The sequence below is a fragment of the Pristiophorus japonicus genome, chromosome 1, assembly GCF_044704955.1.
Source record: "Pristiophorus japonicus isolate sPriJap1 chromosome 1, sPriJap1.hap1, whole genome shotgun sequence".
Classification (NCBI taxonomy): domain Eukaryota; kingdom Metazoa; phylum Chordata; class Chondrichthyes; family Pristiophoridae; genus Pristiophorus; species Pristiophorus japonicus.
The window spans coordinates 268,150,174-268,171,942 of NC_091977.1; the positions used below are offsets into that span (position 1 = coordinate 268,150,174).

At 42.6% G+C, this 21,769-nt stretch overlaps 1 protein-coding gene across 1 annotated transcript in view; it reads right to left on the reverse strand.

Moving 5' to 3' along the window:
• The window catches only part of LOC139270451 (E3 ubiquitin-protein ligase UHRF1-like), a 212,406-nt gene that overhangs the window by 115,580 nt on the left and 75,057 nt on the right, over positions 1–21,769 (reverse strand). Inside the window, exon 4 of the mRNA XM_070888440.1 lies at positions 4,480–4,766. Coding sequence (XP_070744541.1) covers positions 4,480–4,766 — 287 coding nt within the window. The remainder of the gene's footprint in view (positions 1–4,479; positions 4,767–21,769) is intronic.

The following is a 21,769-nucleotide window of genomic DNA, read 5'->3' on the forward strand; positions in this document are numbered from 1 at the left end:
CTGAAGTTGGAGTAAGTCACTTGTGAAAGAACAAAAATGTTGCAAAACACAGCACGGTGCTCACTGCTTCTGTCCGAGAGGTGGCCAATTAATTACATGGCATTGGCAAGGGGTGCAGAGCAGCTGTTGATTGTGACTAGCTCGATACATTTTTGTCCATCGGAAACTTGGGACAAGTGGCCAGTTACCTTTTTCGTTAAGTGATGAAGTTACTCCCAACAGTGCTGATGGTGGGGCATTCAATAATGGTAATGCCATTGAATGTCTTGGGGCTATGGTTAGACTCTCGCTTTTTGAAGGCAGTCATTGCCTGGCACTTGTGTGGCGTGAATGTTACTTGCCACTGAGCAGCCCAAGTCTGAATGTTGTCCAGATCTTGTGGTATGCGGGCATGGACTGCTTCATTATTTGAGGAGTTGTGAATGGAACTGAACACTGTACAATCATCAGCAAATATCCCCAACTTCTGACCTTATGGAAGATAGATGAAGCAGCTGAAGATGGTTGGGTCTAAGACACTGCCCTAAGAACTCCTGCAGCAATGTTCTGGGGCAGAGATGATTGCCCTCCAACCACCACAACCATCTTCCTTTGTGCTAGGTATGACTCCAGCTAGTGGAGCTCCCCCAGCACCCCCATCCCTCCCACTCACTGATTCCCATTGACTTCAATTTTACAAGGGCTCCTTGATGCCACACTTGGTCAAATGCTGCCTGGATGTCAAGGGTAGTCAGTCGCACTTCACCTCTAGAATTCAGCTCTTTTGTCCACGTTTGGACCAAGGCTGTAATGAGGTCTGCAGCCGAGTGGTCCTGGTGGAACCCAAACTGAGCATCGGTGAACAGGCTATTCGTGGGAAAGTGCCACTTGATAGCACTGTCAATAACACCGTCCATCAATTTGCTGATAAGTGAGAGCAGACTGATGGGGCAATAATTGGCCAGATGGGATTTGTCCTGCTTTTTGTGGACAGACATGCCTGGGCAATTTTCCACTTTGTTAGGTAGATGCCAGTGCTGCAGCTGTACTGGAACAGCTTGGCTCGAGGCGCGGCTAGTTCTGGAGCACAAGTCTTCAGCACTACAGCTGGGATGCTGTCGGGGCCCATAGCCTTTGCTGTATCCAGTGCGCTCAACCGTTTCTTGCTATCATGTGGCGTGAATCAAATTTGCTGAAAGACTGAATTCTGGTCAGTGGGGACCTCAGGAGGATGTCGATATGGATCATCTACTCAGCACTTCTGGCTGAAGATGGTTGCAAACGCTTCCGCCTTGTCTTTTGCACTCATGTGCTGGGCTCCGTCAAGATGACTCAAGTTTGATATCATGACTTTCATGCTTCACGAGAGGATCTCATGTATGATTGGTGAAAAAGCAGGTCATCTATCTCAATTACTAATTTATATTGATACCTGAACATTCTGATGGACGGTAACTTCAGCCTGGATACAGTATTCTTGTCTTTCTTCAACGACAACCAAGTTTCAATGTAGTTTAGGCTTTCAGCATATAGGACATGTCCAAAAATAGTCCATGTTCATGCTCCAGAACTAATAAGCGTGCTTCCTTTGGCTCACGTGCAAGATCCAGGACCAAGAAGGTTAATGGCCAAAAGAAAAAGCAGCTGCCAGGAGGGCTCTCCAACTAGTGTCCAATTACCTTGGAGGGGCAACCATATGGCAATACTCTGTCATTGGAACTTAACCTAACAGTATTCCAGAGTACTGTGAACCAACCAGTCTGACTCAGTAATGTAACTTGGGAGGGTAGACCCATCACCAGGGACTGGGATTCTTCCCATTAGGCTCCAGATAATGGTCACAGCTATGCAAGCAATGGGAAGCTTTACCAATAGCTGTTTGGTGGTGCGCTACGTGGTTTATGTTAGTTATACTCCAGCAATATCCCTGCACACATCTGGGGTTCCCCAAGCTTTGGCAACTTGTGTCCAAGCTCTTTGGTCTCGGGTAAGTGGGTGCACTATGTATGCATTCCACAAGAAGACAAATTCCAGATGTGTAGATGTCTCAGTAGCTTGATTTGGCGAGTCAAGCACAGTGATGGCTTTGCACAAGTCAGACATCCAGCACACAAAAACATTTTTTAATGAATTAATGCTCTTGGCACAATAATTACTTTGCACAAACTTGCGAATACACACGCATAACTGTAGTTAACAGACCAGTTATTGACTGGTTTTCCACACAGGTAACTGATACATACAGCTGGAGCATAGTTTCAAATATGTAACAATGAATCTCTTCAATTTGGTTCAGGAAGGTCACTTGACACTTCCAAATATGAATCAGAAGCAGACAGATATTGTCCAAACACATACTCTGAGGTTGATACTGCTGCATTCAAGGTGGACCATAACCTCTGAGAAAGCTGGACCATGACTAATCAAGAAAGCCATTATTAAACAACAAATATAAGAGACAATAGGAAAAAAAAGGAAGAATTTTCCATAAGAAAAACAATAACTCATGAATAAGTTATGACTATCTTCCTCATAAGTGGAATGAAACACGTAATCTACTTCTCTGCAGACTAGTTTAGTCCAAGGCTCACTCCGCAGCATGTCCGGAGTTAGACATAGAGCAATGGTAGAGAGGTCACAAGGACCCCCCCCCCCCGCCCCTCCCCACGAAGGGCTGTGGGGTAACAGAAGGATGAGCCACTGATTCCATTCCTGATTCCTGCGAGAATGTGTATGCACGTGGTTTACCGGTTGAGCACAGGATCAGGCTAAGCTACAATTTCCCACCGTTGTTGAATAAGACAGCTGACATAACCGGCGGGAATTTCTTCAGGGGTTCTCCCGATCAGCCCTTTGGCAGAAACCCCTGTTTACACATGTAAACTGGTGTCCTCTTGATCTTCCAGCAGGCGAACCCCCCCATGTCGAGAAACTTAATGAATGATCACTTGAGCAAGTTATGAGGGCTGCCTGCACCCACATGTCCACATACTATGAATCAGCACCTTCTGCCAAGGAACAAGCAAAAATGATCTTTTTTTAAAAAAATATTTAAAAAGATTGTATTTCTTTCCATTTGACAATAATGTAAGTGCAAAGGACCCGTTAGTTGTCCCAGTCAACTGCCCATTCTGTCTTTAGACATGGCTGGGCACCAAGCGGAGATTCAATATTAAATTCAGTCAGCTCGTGACCAAATACTCGTACTTCCACAAGTGAGTCTTGGTGTCAGTGAAACAACCACATCCTACAATTAAAATGCTGCACTAAAAGACACTGGCTGCTCCAGTTGTAGAAAGTAGGGCACAAGTATACCACTCACCCTATAAAATGCCTGCACAGCATTTAGAAACGCTATTTATTTAACAGAACGGTGTTGCGTGTTTTGCAGTTTCCAGCTGCAGCACTGCATCATGCCGACAGCTGTACGGCCATGATAGATAAAACCGAGAATCAATTTCACAACATTGCAGCACTTGATCCTTCAGATTCTTGTAAATAGTACCAGCTTTTGAACAGATGCTTCAGCGCAGTGGTGTGAAATTACAGTAGGTTTAAAAAGGCAGCATCTCTTTTGCTAATCACTTTCCAGTCAACTTCAGTTAACAATTCAAAATTAACTATGCACTCATTTCCTACCCTCACTCCAACTTAGAAATAAGATTTGGTTCAGTTACCCTGGTCATTCAACTTAAAAATCATTGGGCATATCACCTCCACTGGCGTCCCCCTACCCCCCACCCAACCTACTTCAAGACAAAACAAAACATGAAAGCCTGGAAATGCATAGGTCGGACAATAGCTTGGGGGCGGGGGGGCGGAGGCGTGGAGAGGAAGAGAGGTGGTGTTTAGGTGGGAGTCTCTCAGTTTTGCATCTTACTTCTAAAGTGAAAGATGCCAATACAAATCAACAGACAAAGGATGGGGACAAAAATTAACATTTGAATCAAAGGAACAAAGTGCTCCAAAGACAAGTTTTTTTTTTTAAAAGTACAAATTTTTTGCAGTTTCACAATGTCCATGTTCCAATTCCTCCTCCTTCCCCTTTTCCATCTTGCACCACAATTATAGTTTCTTTATCTGATTGAAAGCTATTTTTTCCCCCAGGTGGACTTCCCCCCCCCCTCTCAAACTTTCTATTATGTATATATTTATACAAGTCTGAGAATGAACATATCATCTTCTATCGATAACTTACCCTGCTCCTTCCTTCACAACCTCAAATGTATCTTTCAAAGTAAAATATAGAGACAGACATACTGACATTTAAATGGTTTGGTAGTATAGCCCTTAAAAAAAAAGCCATAAAAATGACAGTACAGTGGTCATATTTGCTAATAAATTAGGGGCGTTATGTCTCGCAGAAAGCTGAAGTTGATTATTTCCATATAATTCTAAAGCACAACATGCTTTAAGCTTAATACAAGTTTCTGAATACAGCATCAAGTTTGTTTTAAGAAAAAACCTGTGGCGTCTTCAAGCAGTGGGGACTGGACTTACTCATCATACTTGATGTGATACACAATATCATCATCTGGAGAATCCACATTAGATGTAGATGGCGTAGAGTCCAAATTATTTGATGTGATCCCACTACAGTGCTGTGACTGATCTTGGTCCGAGGGATCATTAACATATTGAACATGTACCCCTGTCCTCTCATTTCCATTGGCGCCATTTTTCGATGCGCCATTCTTTTGTCCCTTTGTGCTCCGTGTAATATTTACAATGTGAGCTTCAAACCAGGCTCCAATGACCAAATCACGTGCGTCCACCAGTTCATTTATCTGTAACATACAATTAGAAAGAAAAAGTCAGTACCCTTTTTTTCTAAAAAAAGAGATACAATTACATTCTTCTGATGTCCAATTACTCAATGATCCACACATTAGTAATAAATTATCTTCTCCCCATCCCCAAATACATACAAAAACAAGACCTTTTGAACATAAGAACATTGGAAATAGGAACAGGAGCAGGTCATACGGCCCCTCGAGCCTGCTCCTCCATTCAATAAAATCATGGCTGATCTGATCATGGACTCAGCTCCACTTACCTGCCCGCTCCCCATAACCCCTCATCCCCTTATCGTTTACGAAACTGTCTTAAATTTATTCAATGTCCCAGCTTCCACAGATCTTTGAGGCAGCGAATTCCACAGATTTACAACCTTCACAGAAGGAATTTCTCCTCATCTCAGTTTTAAATGGGCGGCCCCTTGTTCCAAGATCATGCCCTCTAGTTCTAGTCTCCCCATCAGTGGAAACATCCTCTCTGCAGCCACCTTGTCAAGCCCCCTCATAATCTTATACGTTTCGATAAGATCACCTTTCATTCTTCTGAATTCCAATGAGTAGAGGCCCAACCTACTCAACCTTCCCTCAAAAGTCAACCCCCTCATCCCCAGATCAACCTAGTGAACCTTTTGTGAACTGCCTCCAAAGCAAGTATATCCTTTCGTAAATATGGAAACCAAAACTGCACGCAGTATTCCAGGTGTGGCATCACCAATACCCTGTATGGTTGTAGCAAGACTTCCCTGCTTTTATACACCATCCCCTTTGCAATAAAGGCCAAGATTCCATTGGCCTTCCTGATCACTTGCTGTACCTGCATACTATCCTTTTGTGTTTCAGGCACAAGTAACCCCAGGTCCTGCTGTACTTTGCAATCTTTCTCCATTTAAATAATAACGTGCTCTGATTTTTCCTGACAAAGTGCATGACCTCACACTTTCCAACACTATACTCCATCTGGCAAATTTTTGCCCACTCACTTAGCCTGTCTATGTCCTTTAGCAGATTTTGTGTGTCCTTCTCACACATTGCTTTTCCTCCCATCTTTGTATCATCAGCAAACTTGGCTACGTTACACTCAGTCCCTTCTTCCAAGTTGTTAATATAGATTGTAAATAGTTGGGGTCCCAGCACTGATCCCTGCGGCACCCCACCAGTTACTGATTAACAGAAGAGAGAGTCGGGATAAATGGTTCATTCAATGGTTGGCAGTTAGCCAATCCTCTATCCATGCTAATATATTACCCCTAACCCCGTGAACTTTTACCTTGTGCAGTAACCTTTTATGTGGTACCCTGTCAAATGCCTTCTGGAAGTCCAAATACACCACACATCCACTGGTTCCCCTTTATCCACCCTGTTCGTTACATCCTCAAAGAATTCCAGCAAATTTGTCAAACATGACTTTCCCATCATAAATTCATGCTGACTCTGCCTGGCCGAATTTTGCTTTTCCAAATGTCCTGCTACTGCTTCCTTAATAATGGACGCCAACATCTTCCCAACCACAGATGTTAGGCTAACTGGTCTATAGTTTCCTGCTTTTTGTCTGCCTCCTTTTTTAAATAGGGGCATTACATTTACAGTTTTCCAATCTGCTGGGACCTCCCCAGAATCCAGGGAATTTTGGTAAATTACAACCAATGCATCCACAATCCCTGCCGCTACTTCTCTTAAGACCCTCGGTTGCAATCCATCAGGTCCAGGGGATTTATCTGCCTTTAGTCCAATTATCTTAGTGATTGTGATTGTGTTAAATTCCTTCCCCCCCGCCCCCCCCATAGCCCCTAGACTATCCACTATTGGGATATTGTTAGTGTCCTCTACCATAAAGACAGATACAAAATATTTGTTCAGAATTTCTGCCATCTCCATGTTCCCCATTACTAATTCCCCGGTCTCGTCCTCTAAGGGACCAACATTTACTTTAACCACTCTTTTCCTTTTTATATACCTATAGAAACTCTTGCTATCTGTTTTTATATTTTGTGCTAGTTTCATAGTATATCTTCCCTTTCTTAATCATTTTTTTAGTCATTCTTTGCTGACACAGCCACACCATTCATAATGAAGTTCAAGCGTGGATGGAAATAATAAAGTAAAACATTGCAATGTTATTGTTCCATTTGTATTTTTATACCTCAATGCCAATTTACTTTTGGTCTTCACAAGTGTCAGCTGTAGCTCAGTGGGCAGTACACTCGCCTCAAGAGTCAGAAGGCCACACGTTCAAGCCCCACTCCAGAGACTTGAACACAAATACCTGGCTGCATTACTGAGGGAGCAGCACTACAATGTCAGAGGTACTATCTTCCAGATGAGACATTAAACGAAGGCCCCGTCTGCCTGCTCAGGTGGACCTAAAATTGTTAAAATCAAGCAACAAGGAAGTTCTCCCTGGCCAATATTTATCTCTTCAACACCTAAAACAGATTATCTGGTCATTGTGCTCAAATTGGCTGCTGCATTTCCTACATTACAACAGTTATTACACATCAAATGCACTTAATTAGCTGTAAAATGCTTTGGGGCGTCCCGAGGTCATGAAGGGCGCTATATAAATGCAAGCTCGTAGAATGATACAGCACAGGAGGAAGCTATTCAGTTCATTGTGCCCGTGCTGGCTCTTTGGGAAAAAAAGCTATTTCTTTTTTTCCCCTTATAGGTTTAGCTTAGGGGGATGTCACACAATTGTGTGCTGCTTTTGGTAAATTATACAATAATGATACAATTAATGCCATGATAACCAGCTGACTTTACAGATATCTATTCAATCACCATGCTTTGGTCTGCTCTATCCACCCCAAAAAATTCAATTAACTTTTTGTTAAATTACCCGATTTCTACACAGTTGAAATTAGAAATCAACAACAGTGAAGTGCATAGTTTACCAAGTGTGAACAGGCAATAATTCTGTTCCCCAATATGAGCAGGAACCAGTGCCATTTCCCCCAAGATAAATTCCATGCTCAACGCACACTAGTTTGAAAAGACACGAGATTAGAACGGACCGGGGGAAAAAGTGACAAAAGTTGTTCAAGAAATAAAATCTTATAAATGTTTTATGTTCGACAAGATTAGAGAATAAGAGATGCCCAGCACAGTGAACTGAAAATGGGGGAAAGGGAACAAAAACATTTTGCACGATAACACATCAATAAAAGTTTCAGATTACAGCACACATTATCAGAATATTTGCTTCAATATCCTTATTATGCTATACATAATTAGTGCAACTGCACTATAGTGTTAGTCTTGTTGGACAAGTGGGAGAAGAGAAAGAGACAGATGGAGAGAGAAGGAGAGAGAAAGCAAGATCAATAGGGATCTAGTAAAGCACATGTAAGCTCCCCTCTGATGTTTGTGACAGGTCACAAGTTTCATAGCAGGTGAGAACACTGTAGATTTACATTTTCCACCATTATTTCTGGATCAGGAGGTTCTTGTATTCATTCTAGTGTCCACTCCCTCCCCCAATAGAATCATGCATCTAACCATTGACAATTCTCATTTCTGTTGAACATGCAGTTTTTGAGACGTGGGTTTTCCCATAAAATTGTAAAATCCCCGTGTACTCAAAAATTATTACCCAATCATACCACTCACACAATACTACTGTCTTATTAAATACTGAAGACCCTAAACAATTTGCAGCAACGCCAAAGACATAACAGATGCTGTCTACTTACCTACATAGTTAAATCAATAGCAAATTACAAATAAAAATGTTTAATGCTTTTTTCCACTCCCATTGTTGCCACCCAGTATCTTCAGGTGACTAAGAGATGCATAATGAAGTCAGTAGCAGAGGGGTGGAGCTAGATCCAGAGGTGGGCAATGTTACGGAGGTGGAAATAGTGATCTTGTGATTAATGGGATGTTGTGGTTAAATCTCAGCTCAGGGTTAAACCGGTCACCAAAATTGCAAACAGCCTAATTCAAGCCAGGACTATCAGAGAGAGCGATGCAATCAGTGGTAAGGGCCAAAGATGAAACTTTTGGTTTTCTGAGGAAGTTCTCAAAGAGGCTCAAAGACTGGATGTCTGAGAGCATAGAGGCATTCAAGGGGATGACAGAGGTGATGGGGTAGCAGAGCTTGGCTTCATCAGTGTAGATGTGAAAGCTGTCCCCAGGCCTCGTCAACTCAATGGGTTACGATGATACCTTACACTTCTACAATAATAGTATCTCACTTGAACTGCATTTCGGCCAGAATCCAGCACACAGATCAAAAGCATTTCCCTTAAGGTTCAAAAGCATCCCAAGTAACATGTCCAAAAACGTTATTATTTACTTTGGATCAAAACATTTTTACATTATTTAATTTGTCATCTGAAATAAGTAGAAATTGATAATTAACTTTTTGAAAGCTTTCCGCTTCCTCATTTTACTGAATCACAAGATATATTTCTCAAGGCTTCACACATGTTTCTGTCTCTTAACCTCCACCCCAGGTTGCTTCTGGTCCAGACATTTCACATATGTAGGGCAGACACATGTACAGACAAACCGCACAGCCTCTGCTGGTCGGCATTTCTCTCGGCTTGTGACCAGAGATGGCCTCGTCCTGATTTTTAATCTGGTTAATTCAGGTAAATACATAACCAGATCCTTTTGATTTAAAAAAATCAAAAGAAAAACAATAACTAGCCAAGATAAAATGTGTGCCCAAGCCCACAACACAGTCTTCTACACTTGTGCATCAAATAAAAGTTGTACCTTCCACTTCATTAAACTTTCAAATTAGGTGCTTTTTCTAGGTTTTCAATTAACAGAAGACCAACACTGCAGCTACAGAATTTTTGATACAGCAAAGTTCCTAACAGTGGAATATAAGAAAAGATTTGACCATTTCAATCAACTATTTAAGATTACTCACTATTGCTATTCCATATTCTACCACGGAGATGGTTCCATTCCTACCTGTCCTAATGTAGCCAACACATCGCCTGCTACTACATCTCCTCTTGCGCCTACAGTCATTTTCACATACTCAAAGTTCCATTCTCAACTCCTCCTTATTTGTTTTATATGCTACCAATAGGTAATGTCAATAAACGTATAGTAAGTTTCCATGTGTGCCAATGAAAACCACTTTTACAAGCATTTGACTCAAAGTTAAAATTGTTATGGAGTTTTCTTTAAATCCCTTCATGGCCTTGTTGCTCCCCATCTCTGTAGGCTCCTCTGGCCCAAGAACCCTTTCCCCACAACACTCCATTCCTCAGACTCCAACCTCGTGTATCCCTCCCTCCCTTCACCCTGCCATCGGAAGCCATGGCTGCAGCCTCCTAGGTCCCACTTTCTCCCTAAACCTCTCTTCTTTAAGACCCTCCTTAAAATCCACCTCTGACCAAGCAATGCGTCAATTCTCTAATTTCTGTCTTCAGCATGTCATCAATTTTTATCACACATCTGAAGTGACTTGAGACGTTAGATGTTAAATGCACGATATACAACAACTTGCATTTATATAGCACCTTTAACGGAGTAAAACATACTAAAAATATGAATACAAGTTGCGTTGCTGTGCAATCTGACATCAAATCTTAAATGAGCTAGACATTTCTGGAAATTCTGGCAAGATTAAAACAATCCTGTGCAATCCTGCAACCTCCACATCCTGTTCATCTCTGCTTCAATCCCCGTATTCAATCACTATAACCCTCTACTTCCACTGTCAAAATACAACGCATCTGTTTCCTTACTCCAATGTTCATGCATGCCTTTGTCACATCCAATGCTCTTATCAACCTCTCAAGGTCCATCCTAAACAAACTCTTCTCATCCAGAACTCCAGCACCCACTTCATATCCTGAATGAGCCCATTCCGCTATCACCTTGAGATGTTGGCCGCAGGCTCGACGTTGGGTAGCGCCTTTGATGGTAGGTGGTCCAAGGCTTGGTTGGAGGCAGGTATTCGCCCTAAGTGGAGGAAGTGCATCCGGGAGGGCGCTGAGCTCCTCGAGTATCGTCGCCGAGAGCATGCAGAAATCTTGCGCTGGCGGTGGAAGGAGCCTGCGGCAAACCAGCCCACCCTTCCCTTCCCTTCAATCACTTTCTGTCCCACCTGTGACAGAGACTGTGGTTCTCGTACCGGCCTGTACAGCCACCTAACAACTCATGCCAAGAGTGGAAGCAAGTCTTCCTCGATTCCGAGGGACTGCCTATGATGATGCAGTTGAAATCTCCACTGACTGACTCTGCGCTCATTTTAAAATAATTATTAATCCAGCCTACCTCCACAATCTTTCCCAACCGCATACCCCATTCACATCAAACATTCCCTGTTTCAGCATCTATGGCAGAGACTTCAACAGTCAGTCTCAAACTCCCACGTCACTACCCACCTTCAAATGACTGTTTAAAAACTTACCTCCCTCACCCTACTGCTCAGGTCTGAACCTATCATAGAATGGTTACAGCACGGAAGACAGCTATTTGGCCCATAAAGCCCGTGCTGATTCAGTTAGTCCCAACTCCCCTGTCCTTTCCCCATAGCCCTGATTTTTTTCCCTCTTCAGATACATATCCAACTCCTTTTCAAACATTTCCACCCTTTCAGGCAGTGCATTCCAGAACCCAACAACTCGCTGCGTAAAATTTTTTTTTCTTTCTTCAATCATCTTAAATCTGTGCTCTCTGGTTCTCGATCCGTCTGCCAATGGGAACAGTTTCTCTCTATCTACTCTTTCCAGACCCCTCATGATTTTGAACACCTCTATCAAATCTCCTACCAATCTTCTCTGCTCTAAAGAAAACAACCCCAAGCTCATCAACGTAACTGAAGCCTCTTATTCCTGGAATCATTCTCGTAAATCTTTTCTGCACCTTCTCCAAGGCCTTCACATCCTTCTTAAACTGTGGCACCCAGAATTGGACACCGTACTCAAGTTGGGGCCGAACCAAGGTTTTATACAGGTTTCCACACCTTTGTACTCTATACCTCTATTTATGAAGCCGAGGATCCCGTAAGCCTTTTTAACTGCTTTCTCAACCTGCCCTTGGCCACCTTGAACGATTTATGTACACACACCCCCAGGTCTCTCTGCTCGTGCACCCCCTTTAGGATTGTACCGTTTAGTTTATATGTCCTCTCATTCTTTCTACCAAAATGCATCACTTTGTGAAACACCTTGAAATGTCTCAGTATCTTTAAGGTGCAATGCAAGTGCACGTACAGGTTGAACCTCCTTATCCGACACCCTCGGGACCTGACCTGAGCCGGATAAGGGATTTTGCCAGACGAAGGAAGGTCACATTAAATTGGATGGTACAGGTACTGAGCAAGGGGATATCGGGGCTGGCTGGCTTGGGGCTGGGAGTGCGACAGAGAGATCATGGGGGCGGTGGATCGCGGGGTCAGGTCAGCGATTGGGGGAGTCGGCAGAGAGGAAGGACTTCAATTTGTTTATGTTGCAGTGGCCAGGAATGGTGCCAGAGGAGGGGTGGCGCTGGATAAGGGAATCCCAGATAAGGGAGGTTCAACTTGTACTTGTTAGGTAACCAGATTATATATTTTTTTTAAAACCAGAGTCTGTTGCAAGTCACATGCAGTAGCTCATTTTCCTCTTCTGGGTCTGGAACTATGTATCCATTGCTCCATTGGATCAACATACAGGTATTCAGCTCACCACAGTTGTGCTGGTCTGGTCTAAAGGAGTGAGGATGATAGATATGATCAGATAGGGAACGGGTTATAAAAACTGGATACGAGCAGCTATTAAGATTGTGCAGGGCTTGATAAAAAGCAGTCATTGTGACAGCTCGCCAGTCACTGGGGAACACGTTACTAGTGTCAAAGGACATATCCCAACCCAAGATTCCCCCCACCTCCACCAAAAGGGAAAGTCAGATATTTTGTTTTCAGCTACACCAACAAATAAAATACTGCGACAACTGCAGGTTTTATAGACATACTGCATCAGCTGCAGCCCTAGAAAAGCAGAAACACCCCGACATCAATAACTCCAGATCGGTTTTTATTTTCAGCTCCGTTTCCACATCTTGTGTTGAAGTGAAAGAAAATGTTACTATGGTTATCCTTTTTGATTTTTGCCCAGAGGAAGTCAATTGTTTTTATAAAACACACCATAACACATCCACACAAGAATTTGCAGTGCCAAACATTCCACCAAAATAAATCTGACACATTCCCACTTTAATAAGTTAAAGGGATAAAACACACAGCAAATATAATATGGTGATTTCACTTCACAATCATCAGCCCATAAATTCCACAAAACTAAAGATCATACTAAATGGACTTGGAGCTCGACAAAGTTGGGAAACTCTGGATTCTAATTTCTCTCTGAAAGCCCTCAGTAAATTGTTGCAGGTTACAAAATAACAATGCAGGCATCAGAGATTCTCAACATGTACATCACCCATTGGGAATGGCTTGCTGCACTCTGATGTGCTTGAAAGTAATTACATTAAACTGATGAAAATTAACAGCATTTTTTCAATGCTGAATATCCATGAATACTTTGTGCTGCAAACAGAACAAAAAACTGATGAGGGCCAATTTTACCTGTAATTTTTTGGTGCATGGGCCCTTTAACTGACTGCGGCCCATTCAATTTTTCACGCATGCGCAGTTATTTACATTGAAAAGCTTGAGTGGCCTCCAGACCGCAGTGCAGCCACACAGTTTAGCGGGAACGTTGATGAGGACATAGTTGAGAGGATGCTCAAGACTTAGAAAGGCACGAGCATGTTGCTCCTTCACTGAATAATCAAAGCAGGCAGGTATCTGGATTGTTCCCAGTTCTACAAGTCAACTTTGAGTTATGTGGAATAAAACCAAATGAGGGCTAATGTAACAGAATAATAATGTGACCATCATGGGTTTTCATAGTGACAAGGAGAAAAATTGTTCACGAACACAAATCTCTTCTCTCCCCAGAAGAAAAATAAAGCCCCCTACAAAACAGTTATAAACAAATTATAGAGGGAAGAGTGCACTGGGAACCTTAAAATGATAGACATGCTCTAATTCGCCAAAACAAATGCTCTCGCTCTCTGCTCAATGTTCTCTTCCCAACACAATTTTTAATTGTAACTAAAATAATTATTTTGACTGTAGCATGCAGTGAATATGCACCATCATATAGCTGTCTGCAAACAAAAAATACCAAACCCTCTATTACAATTTTCCATTATCATTTTTGACCCTACCCAGATTTTTTGGTAGTCGGGAAAACAAAATGTTCTGGTCTTATTCATCACTGAAGCTTAATTCTGAGGCACTGAACAGCTCAGACAGGCTTGCCTCACTTCCATCCATGTTGTTGGAGAGGCAATGGTTGTAAGTCCTGAATAATAATTTGTTCTGATTTACAGCCATGTGTCCAGTATCCACTGCAGCAGCTCAAACAGTCAGTTTGTGATTGCCCATATTAAAGCCAGTTGGGGTACCCCTTTCGCAAATGATCCTTGAATGATTTATTTACAACCACATCGGTGATTTGCAGTTAGCTGATCAATGCTCCTGATACTATACCTAAATCATTGTTGCGTTGACAAATGAGCTGTCATGGCAAACATCAATGACTACAGAAAGCATACCTCATTAGTATAACACATCTGTGCAACAAGACACCCTTCAATTCTTCACAGTTCTTATCCAGTCGTGCATTAATTCCGGTCATCTAACCTTTTTCCACCCAGAGACATAATGAGTGTGTGCTGGGTGGAATATGACCTTTAAGTCGTGTCTTTCGTTTCAGTATCACAAAGTGTTACAGTAAATCACCATTTTGCATTGTCCATGGTTACAATGGAAATAGTAAACTTCCTTTTCATTCATCGTTGTATTGCTATGTGTACCAAACCACACACAACTTTCATTTGAATTGTGCATTTAGCCCAGGGCATAACCATACTGTTTACAATCTCAGCAGCCATTATGCTTATGATATTTGCATCAATGTTTTGCTGCCTTGCTGTTTTGTGACATTCACTCTCATTTATCATGCAATGGCATCACCACACAGATTTCCTAATATGCCAAGTCATAAAGGCCAAAGCCATCAGAAAGTAGAGGTCCCATTTATAGATCACACGCAGATTTTTCCCCCATTCATAAAAGATCATAATTAGGCTCTGTTAGATGTTCTTTAAAAATTCAGTTTAAAAAAAAACTCTCTCCCTGCAATACACTTGTATGGTGTCTAGCAAAATAGCCCAGTGTCTGTGTCAAGGTCTCATGTCATAACTCTTGATTAGTAAGATCAAAAGACACAGTAGTCGTCAAGTCTGAACTACAAATGATTAAAAAAAAGTGACAACCTGGCAAAGAAAGCAGTCAGCAGTTCAATCTAAGGAGTCACTAGCAAACAAACTGGAAGGCCAATCATCTGAACTCCGACTGGTTCAAGTGGATTATTACCAGCAACCTTGGGCACAATCCATCTTTGTGCTTACAGTCACACATTTTAATTGCTTTATTTGCTGAATTGCTTAGTTCATGTTGGGTGTGGAAAAGCTAGGTTGAGAAAAAGCCAATTGAAGATCTCCATTCTTCTTTGGGTTTTTGAAAACAAGATGTATCCCGAGGCTGTGCTTCAAACTCACTTCTACATTGCAGGAAAGTGCATATCTTGATATACATGTACTGTTCAATTACATGGCTTAAGTACAGTCTTCTGTTATGGAAAAGGACAAGACACAATCAAACGTAAAAACTTAACTGGAGGTGGGCTAACTTCAACGAGTTGAAAAAGGATCTGGCCCAGGTGGATTGGAATCAAAAATTGGTCGGCAAAGCGGTCACTGAACAATGGGAGGTCATCAAAGAGAAGTTGGGGTAAGGGGTTCAGGTACAGAGTAGACATTCCTATGAAGGGGACAGGAAGGGCATCCAAAGCGAGAGCTCCCTGGATGGTTAAAGATATAGAGGTACAAAATGAGTCAGAAAACAGAGACTTATGACGATTGTAAGGTTCATAAAATCGAGAACCTGAACACAGAAAGTAACAGAGGAGATCTAAAAAAACAGGGAATAAGAGGGGCAAAGCCAGAATAGGAGAATACATTAGAGGCCAACATAAAAGGAAACCCAAAAGTCTTTTATAAACACAAGTATTAAAAAGGTAGTGAAAGGAAGGGAGTGGGGCCGATTAGGGACCTAAAAGGAGATATTTTTGTGGAAGCAGAGGGCACGGCTGAGGCACTAAACGAGTATTTACTGCCAATGTAGCAGTAAAGGACGAGGCAGTATATTGGATTGGATAAAAATAAATAAAGAGGATGTACTTAAAAGGTTGGCAATCCCCAAAGTAAAAAAAGTCACCTAGTCCGGATACGATCCTGCGTTACTGAGGGAATCAAGGATGGAAATTGCGGAGGCTCTGGCCACAATCTTCCAATCCCCCTTGGATATGGGGGTGGTGCCAAAGGATTGGAGGATTGAAAATGTGACACCCCTATTTTAAAAAAGGGGAGGGGGAAAAACCCAGCAACAACAGGTCAGTCAGCCCAATGTTGGTGGTGGTGAAACTACCAGAGACAATAATCCGGGAGAAAATTGGCAATTGGAAAACTTTGAGCTAATAAATAAGTCAGCAGAGATTTGTTAAATGTAAATTGTGTTTCAATGACTTGATTGACTTCTTTGATGAAGAAATGGAGCAGATTGATGAGGGTAGTGCAGTTGATGTGTATATGGACTTTCAAAAAAGGTGTTTGACAAAGCACCACCGACTTGTTCGCAAAATCAAAGCCTATGGGATTAGCAGAGGCAGCGTGGATACAAAATTGGCTGAGAGAGAGAGAGAGAGAGAGAGAAGTGGTGAGCGGTTGTTTTTCAGATTGGAGAGAAGTGTACAGTGGTGTTCCCAGGGGTAGGCATTAGGACCACTGCTCTTTTTATTAATGACCTGGACTTGGCTATACAGGGCATAATTTCAAAGTTTGCAGATGACACAAAACTCGGAAATGTAGTAAACAATGAGGCGGATAGTAACAGACTTCAGGAGGACATAGACAGACTGGTGAAATTGGCAGGCACATGGCAGATGAAATTTAACACAGATGTGAGAAATGATACATTTTGGTAGGAAGAATGAGGAGAGGCAATATACTAAATGATACAAGTTAAAGGCGGTGAAGGAACAGAGAGACCTGGGGGTGTATGTACACAAATCTTTGAAGATGGCAGGACAATTGAGAAGGCTGTTAAAAATTCATATGGGATACTTGGCTTTATTATTAAAGGATAAGAGTATGAAAGCAAGGAAATTATGCTAAACCTTTATAAAACACTGGTTAAGCCTTAGCTGGAGTTGTGTGTTCAATTCTGGGCACTGCACTTTAGGAAGGATACCAAGTCCTTGGAAAGGGTGCAGAAGAGATTACCAAGAATGGTACCGAGAATGAAGGACTTCAGTTATATGGATAGACTGGAGAAGCTGGGGTCATTCTCCTTTGACAGAGAAGGTTAAGAGGAAATTTAATGGGTGTTCAAAATCATAAATGGTTTTGTTAAGAGTAAATAAGGAGAAATTGCTTCCAGTGGCAGAAGGGTTTGTAAACAGGACACAGATTTAAGGTGATTGGTAAAACAACCAGAGATGACATGAGGAGTCATTTTATTTTTAAACACAGTGTATTTTTGTGATCTGAAATGCATTGCCTGAAAAGGCAGTGGAAACAGATTCAATATAATCTTCGAAAGAGAATTGGATCAATACTTGAAGGGGAAGAGTGTACAGGTCTATGGCAAAAGAACAGGGGAGTGGAATTCGTTGGCTAGCTCTACGAAAGCAGGCACAGGCACAATGGGCCGAATGGCGGCCTCCTGTGCTTTATCACTATGATTCCTCTTCCTTTGAATGTAAACACCTACTCCATTACGGTCAGGGTAATTACTTTGGTTCTTTGATCAACCCCATTGTGCCGGAGGTCTTGGTTACACCAAGTTAACAAGAGTTATTGCAGAAGTGCCAGGTTATCTCAGGTCAGAAACAGAGAAAATAACGGAAGAACTTCTGTGGAATTTGAAGAGTGAGGAAGCCAATGCCCTTAGTAGGTGACCTAGCATTCGTTTAAAGTATTTCAATCTTTTTCTTCAACCTAATTAAACTTCAGTGCATAAGTTGGAAAGGGAAAGGACCTGGATATACATACCATGTCAAGTCTACAGCTACACATCAACTGACATCTCCAGATGGTAATGCTCAGGAAAGGTATTGGAGTTAATCCACATAATTAACTTGCAAATAATGCACAAAAAAAAAGCACATCGGCACGAGTTATTCACAATATACCTAACCAACAAAGTAAAGGAAACACTCCAGCTCAATTTACTCTCTGCTTAGTGATGACAATACCTAAAATTTATTTCCCGAGAAACCAACTGGCTGAATGATGATGTCATTTGCTGTTTTGTTCTAATTAACAAATCAAGGTGATGAACCAAGGTCTATAGTGCTCGATACCACCAAGATTGAAAGCATAAAAATTACCAGAAGCTGATGCTAAGCTTGGGTTTTAAAAGCCGAAAAATCTTAAGCAGGAGAGAGTTCTGCACCTCAGAGGGCAGTAGGGTCATCATCATCACAGGTGGTCCATCGAATGAGGATGACTTGCTTCCCACAAGTTCACAGATGTTTCAACGAGGACCCGATATTCGAGTCCTGAACTCCAGGGGTGGAAGATGCCATTGCGTGAATTTTTTTAATGTATGGTGACCGTTGCACATCAGCCACCACACGGGCTTGACAGAGCTAGGCCTTTATCCAGTGGCAAGGGTTAACCAGGACAACTGGCGACCTTGTGTGCTGCACACATACCGCAGTGTGGCCTGGCTCATGTTGCCCCTGGCTCTTCTGGGCCCCGTACCCTCATTTGCCGCACCTCTGCCACGATCTCACACCGCATCTCCGCACCAAACATTCGCCGAACCTCCACCACAATCACCCACCTAATCTCAGCCACGATCCCTCATCGCTCCTCCACCACATCCTTCCCGCTCCTCCGCTGTACCTGGGCCCCACTGGTGCTCCTGCCCACGCTCCAAACAGCGACCTGGGTCCTGATGACGTCACCCAGCCGCTCACCTCGAAGCCGTCGCACACTTGGAGCAGCTCACGTTGGAAGTTGCAGTGGTATGCCGCTCCAGCTCTTTTTGTAGCCCCAACCTTCTCACGCCCGCCCGGAAATACTTCCCGCCGCCATTACCGCTCCTCCGGGGTGAAAACAGTTGCCAACGGACAGAAAATCCAGCCCACTTACCATCATCATGTAGTTTCTGTCACTTGGATGAAGCATGCAGTGACAGATACAGATTTAACACATTGATTTCCCCAAAATAAATGACTTTAAACACAATCTTAAACAAGTCACACACATGGCAATTTGACTGACCTGAAGGCAGATCAACTAACCTTACAGTGAGGGCAACGGGACTTCAGTAAAGTGTAATGCTGGGCACCTGAAATTTTCATGCAGCTATGCTGCAGGTGTTTTTTCTCTCAGCCAAGATCTCAGTAAAGCACATTAATGGGAAAATTAAATCTGTGTGCCTTGAGCACTCAAACTTTAGGAAAAGCCAAGCAGTATAAGAAGATTATAAATTTTGTCATTTCAAAGAGCAAGAGAGAGAAATTTAGCTTATGAATTAAAAGCATCACACGGGAGGCATATTGACAATAACATCAAAGCATATTGGCTTAAGTACCAAATAAGCCTAATGACAACACTGCATAATGAATAGTAACAAGATACAATTCCCAAATGGTAGATATTTAACACGTGCCCTCAAAGGTTCAGATTCCCGGCTCCCCAATGGCTCGGTGGTAAACAAACACAGCATTGTAGTACTGAGCTTCATATCAGGAAGGTGCTTAGTCTGTGCTGAACTAGCTGATCTTGTCAGAAAATAAGACAAGCATCAACTTCACAGGATTTGGAGGGGCGGAGGGGGAGGGAGATGGGAGGGGGAAGAGGGAGGAGGAAGAGGGAGGAGGGAGAGAAATTCTATCCAGTGGCCTTTGCTGAGAAGTACATGTGCCCATTGGGGAAGGCAAGGCATCAAATGCAATAGTTTCCTGCTGACACTTACCATTTGGATCATGCAAGAATTATCATTTGATAGGTAGATTAAAGGGGGCAGTGTTTGTAGGACAATACCCTGGCAAGAGATACTGCCTTTCAGGAAAGGAAGGTGTCAGGGAAAGTGATGACAGAGAGAAAATGATTCAAATGGCTCAGACACTAATTTAACATAAGATCAACATTATAGGAGGGTCCTAACTGCAGGTCAGATGGCTTGACTCATTTGCCCTGAATGAACCTGTATGCCACTTGATGTACATAAAACTGAATAAACACAACAGCAAGCAAGACATCAGGCGAAGCAGCATCTGCAAAATCGATCTAAATAGAGGAAATACCATGCGCCAATAGGCTGCACTTATATTAGTTGGCACCAACTAACATTTGTTCTTCAAGCTTTCAATGTGGATCCTTTCCGAGATGTCGTAAGGATTAATGTCACTGAAAGAACCCAAGATTATGCAAGTACTCAAGAACTATGCTGTCAAACAGAGATCCTGAGAGTTTTTGTGACAACTACAGACCTACACCTGTAAGTAAAGAGGAGGCCCATAAATCCACCTTTCTTTGGTCAGTACAAGTTGAGCAAGATGACTGCTTACCTCTTTTGAAGAAATGAATTGTTTTCGGAAATTTTAAACAATTCATTACGAATTGTTTTTAATTTCCAAAAATAATCTATCTATCAAGAGCTTACCACATGGGGAAATCATGGGGCGAACCTGCACCCAGCCAAATAGTGGAGCATCCTGCTGCCCATGAAGTGCATCAATCAAACCAATTGTGTTGTGCCACTGAGATCATTTAAAACCCATTGTAAATAGAGAAAGTTCATGATTCCACTTTAGTTCAAATATTTGAATAACCTACTTTGTCACAAACTGTAATATCCCACAAGGCTCAAGTAATAATTTACATTTATCGTGGCTGCATAAGCAGCTCGTCTTTTTCGAGCCAGAAATGTTTAATACAGGTTGAACATCCCTTATCCAGAACTCCCTGATCCAGACCCACCCCTCGTCCAAAACCATTCCCGGCCACCAGATAGCGCACGCGCAGGACTCCAACATGAACAATTGCTGCCTTACCACGCGATCCACCTCGCCCTGCCTGGTTACCTAACAAGTATAGGTTGAACCTCCCTTAACCGGCACCACTCCCGGCCATGAACAAATTAAAGTCCTTCCTTGCTGCCAACTCTCACAACCGCTAGCCTGACCCCGCGATCCACCATCGCTGCACTCTCAACACCAAGCCAGCCAGCCCCGATATCCCCCTGCTCAGTACTTGTACCATCCAATTTAACGTGACCTCCCTTATCCAAAACAGGCCAGGTCTTGAGGGTGGACGAATTAATTGCGCAGATAGCAGTTAACAGGTACGATGTAATTGGCATCACGGAGACATGACTCCAGGGTGACCAAGGCTGGGAACACAACATCCAGGGGTATTCAACATTTAGGAAGGATAGACAGAAAGGAAAAGGAGGCGGGGTGGCATTGCTGGTTAAAGAGGAAATTAATGCAATAGTAAGAAAGGACATTAGCTTAGATGATGGGGAATTGGTTTGGGTGAAGCTACAGAATACCAAAGGCAGAAAATGCTAGTGGGAGTTGTGTACAGATCACCAAACAGTAGTAGTAAGGTTGGGGACAGCATCAAACAAGAAATTAGGGATGCATGCAATAAAGGTACAGCAGTTATCATGGGTGACTTTAATCTATATATTGATTGGGCTAACCAAACTGGTAGCAATGCAGTGGAGGAGGATTTCCTGGAGTGTATTAGGGATGGTTTTCTAGACCAATATGTCGAGGAACCAACCAGGGAGCTGGCCATCCAAGACTGGGTGATGTGTGATGAGAAAGGACTAATTAGCAATCTTGTTGTGCGAGACCCCTTGGGGAAGAGTGATCATAACATGATAGAATTCT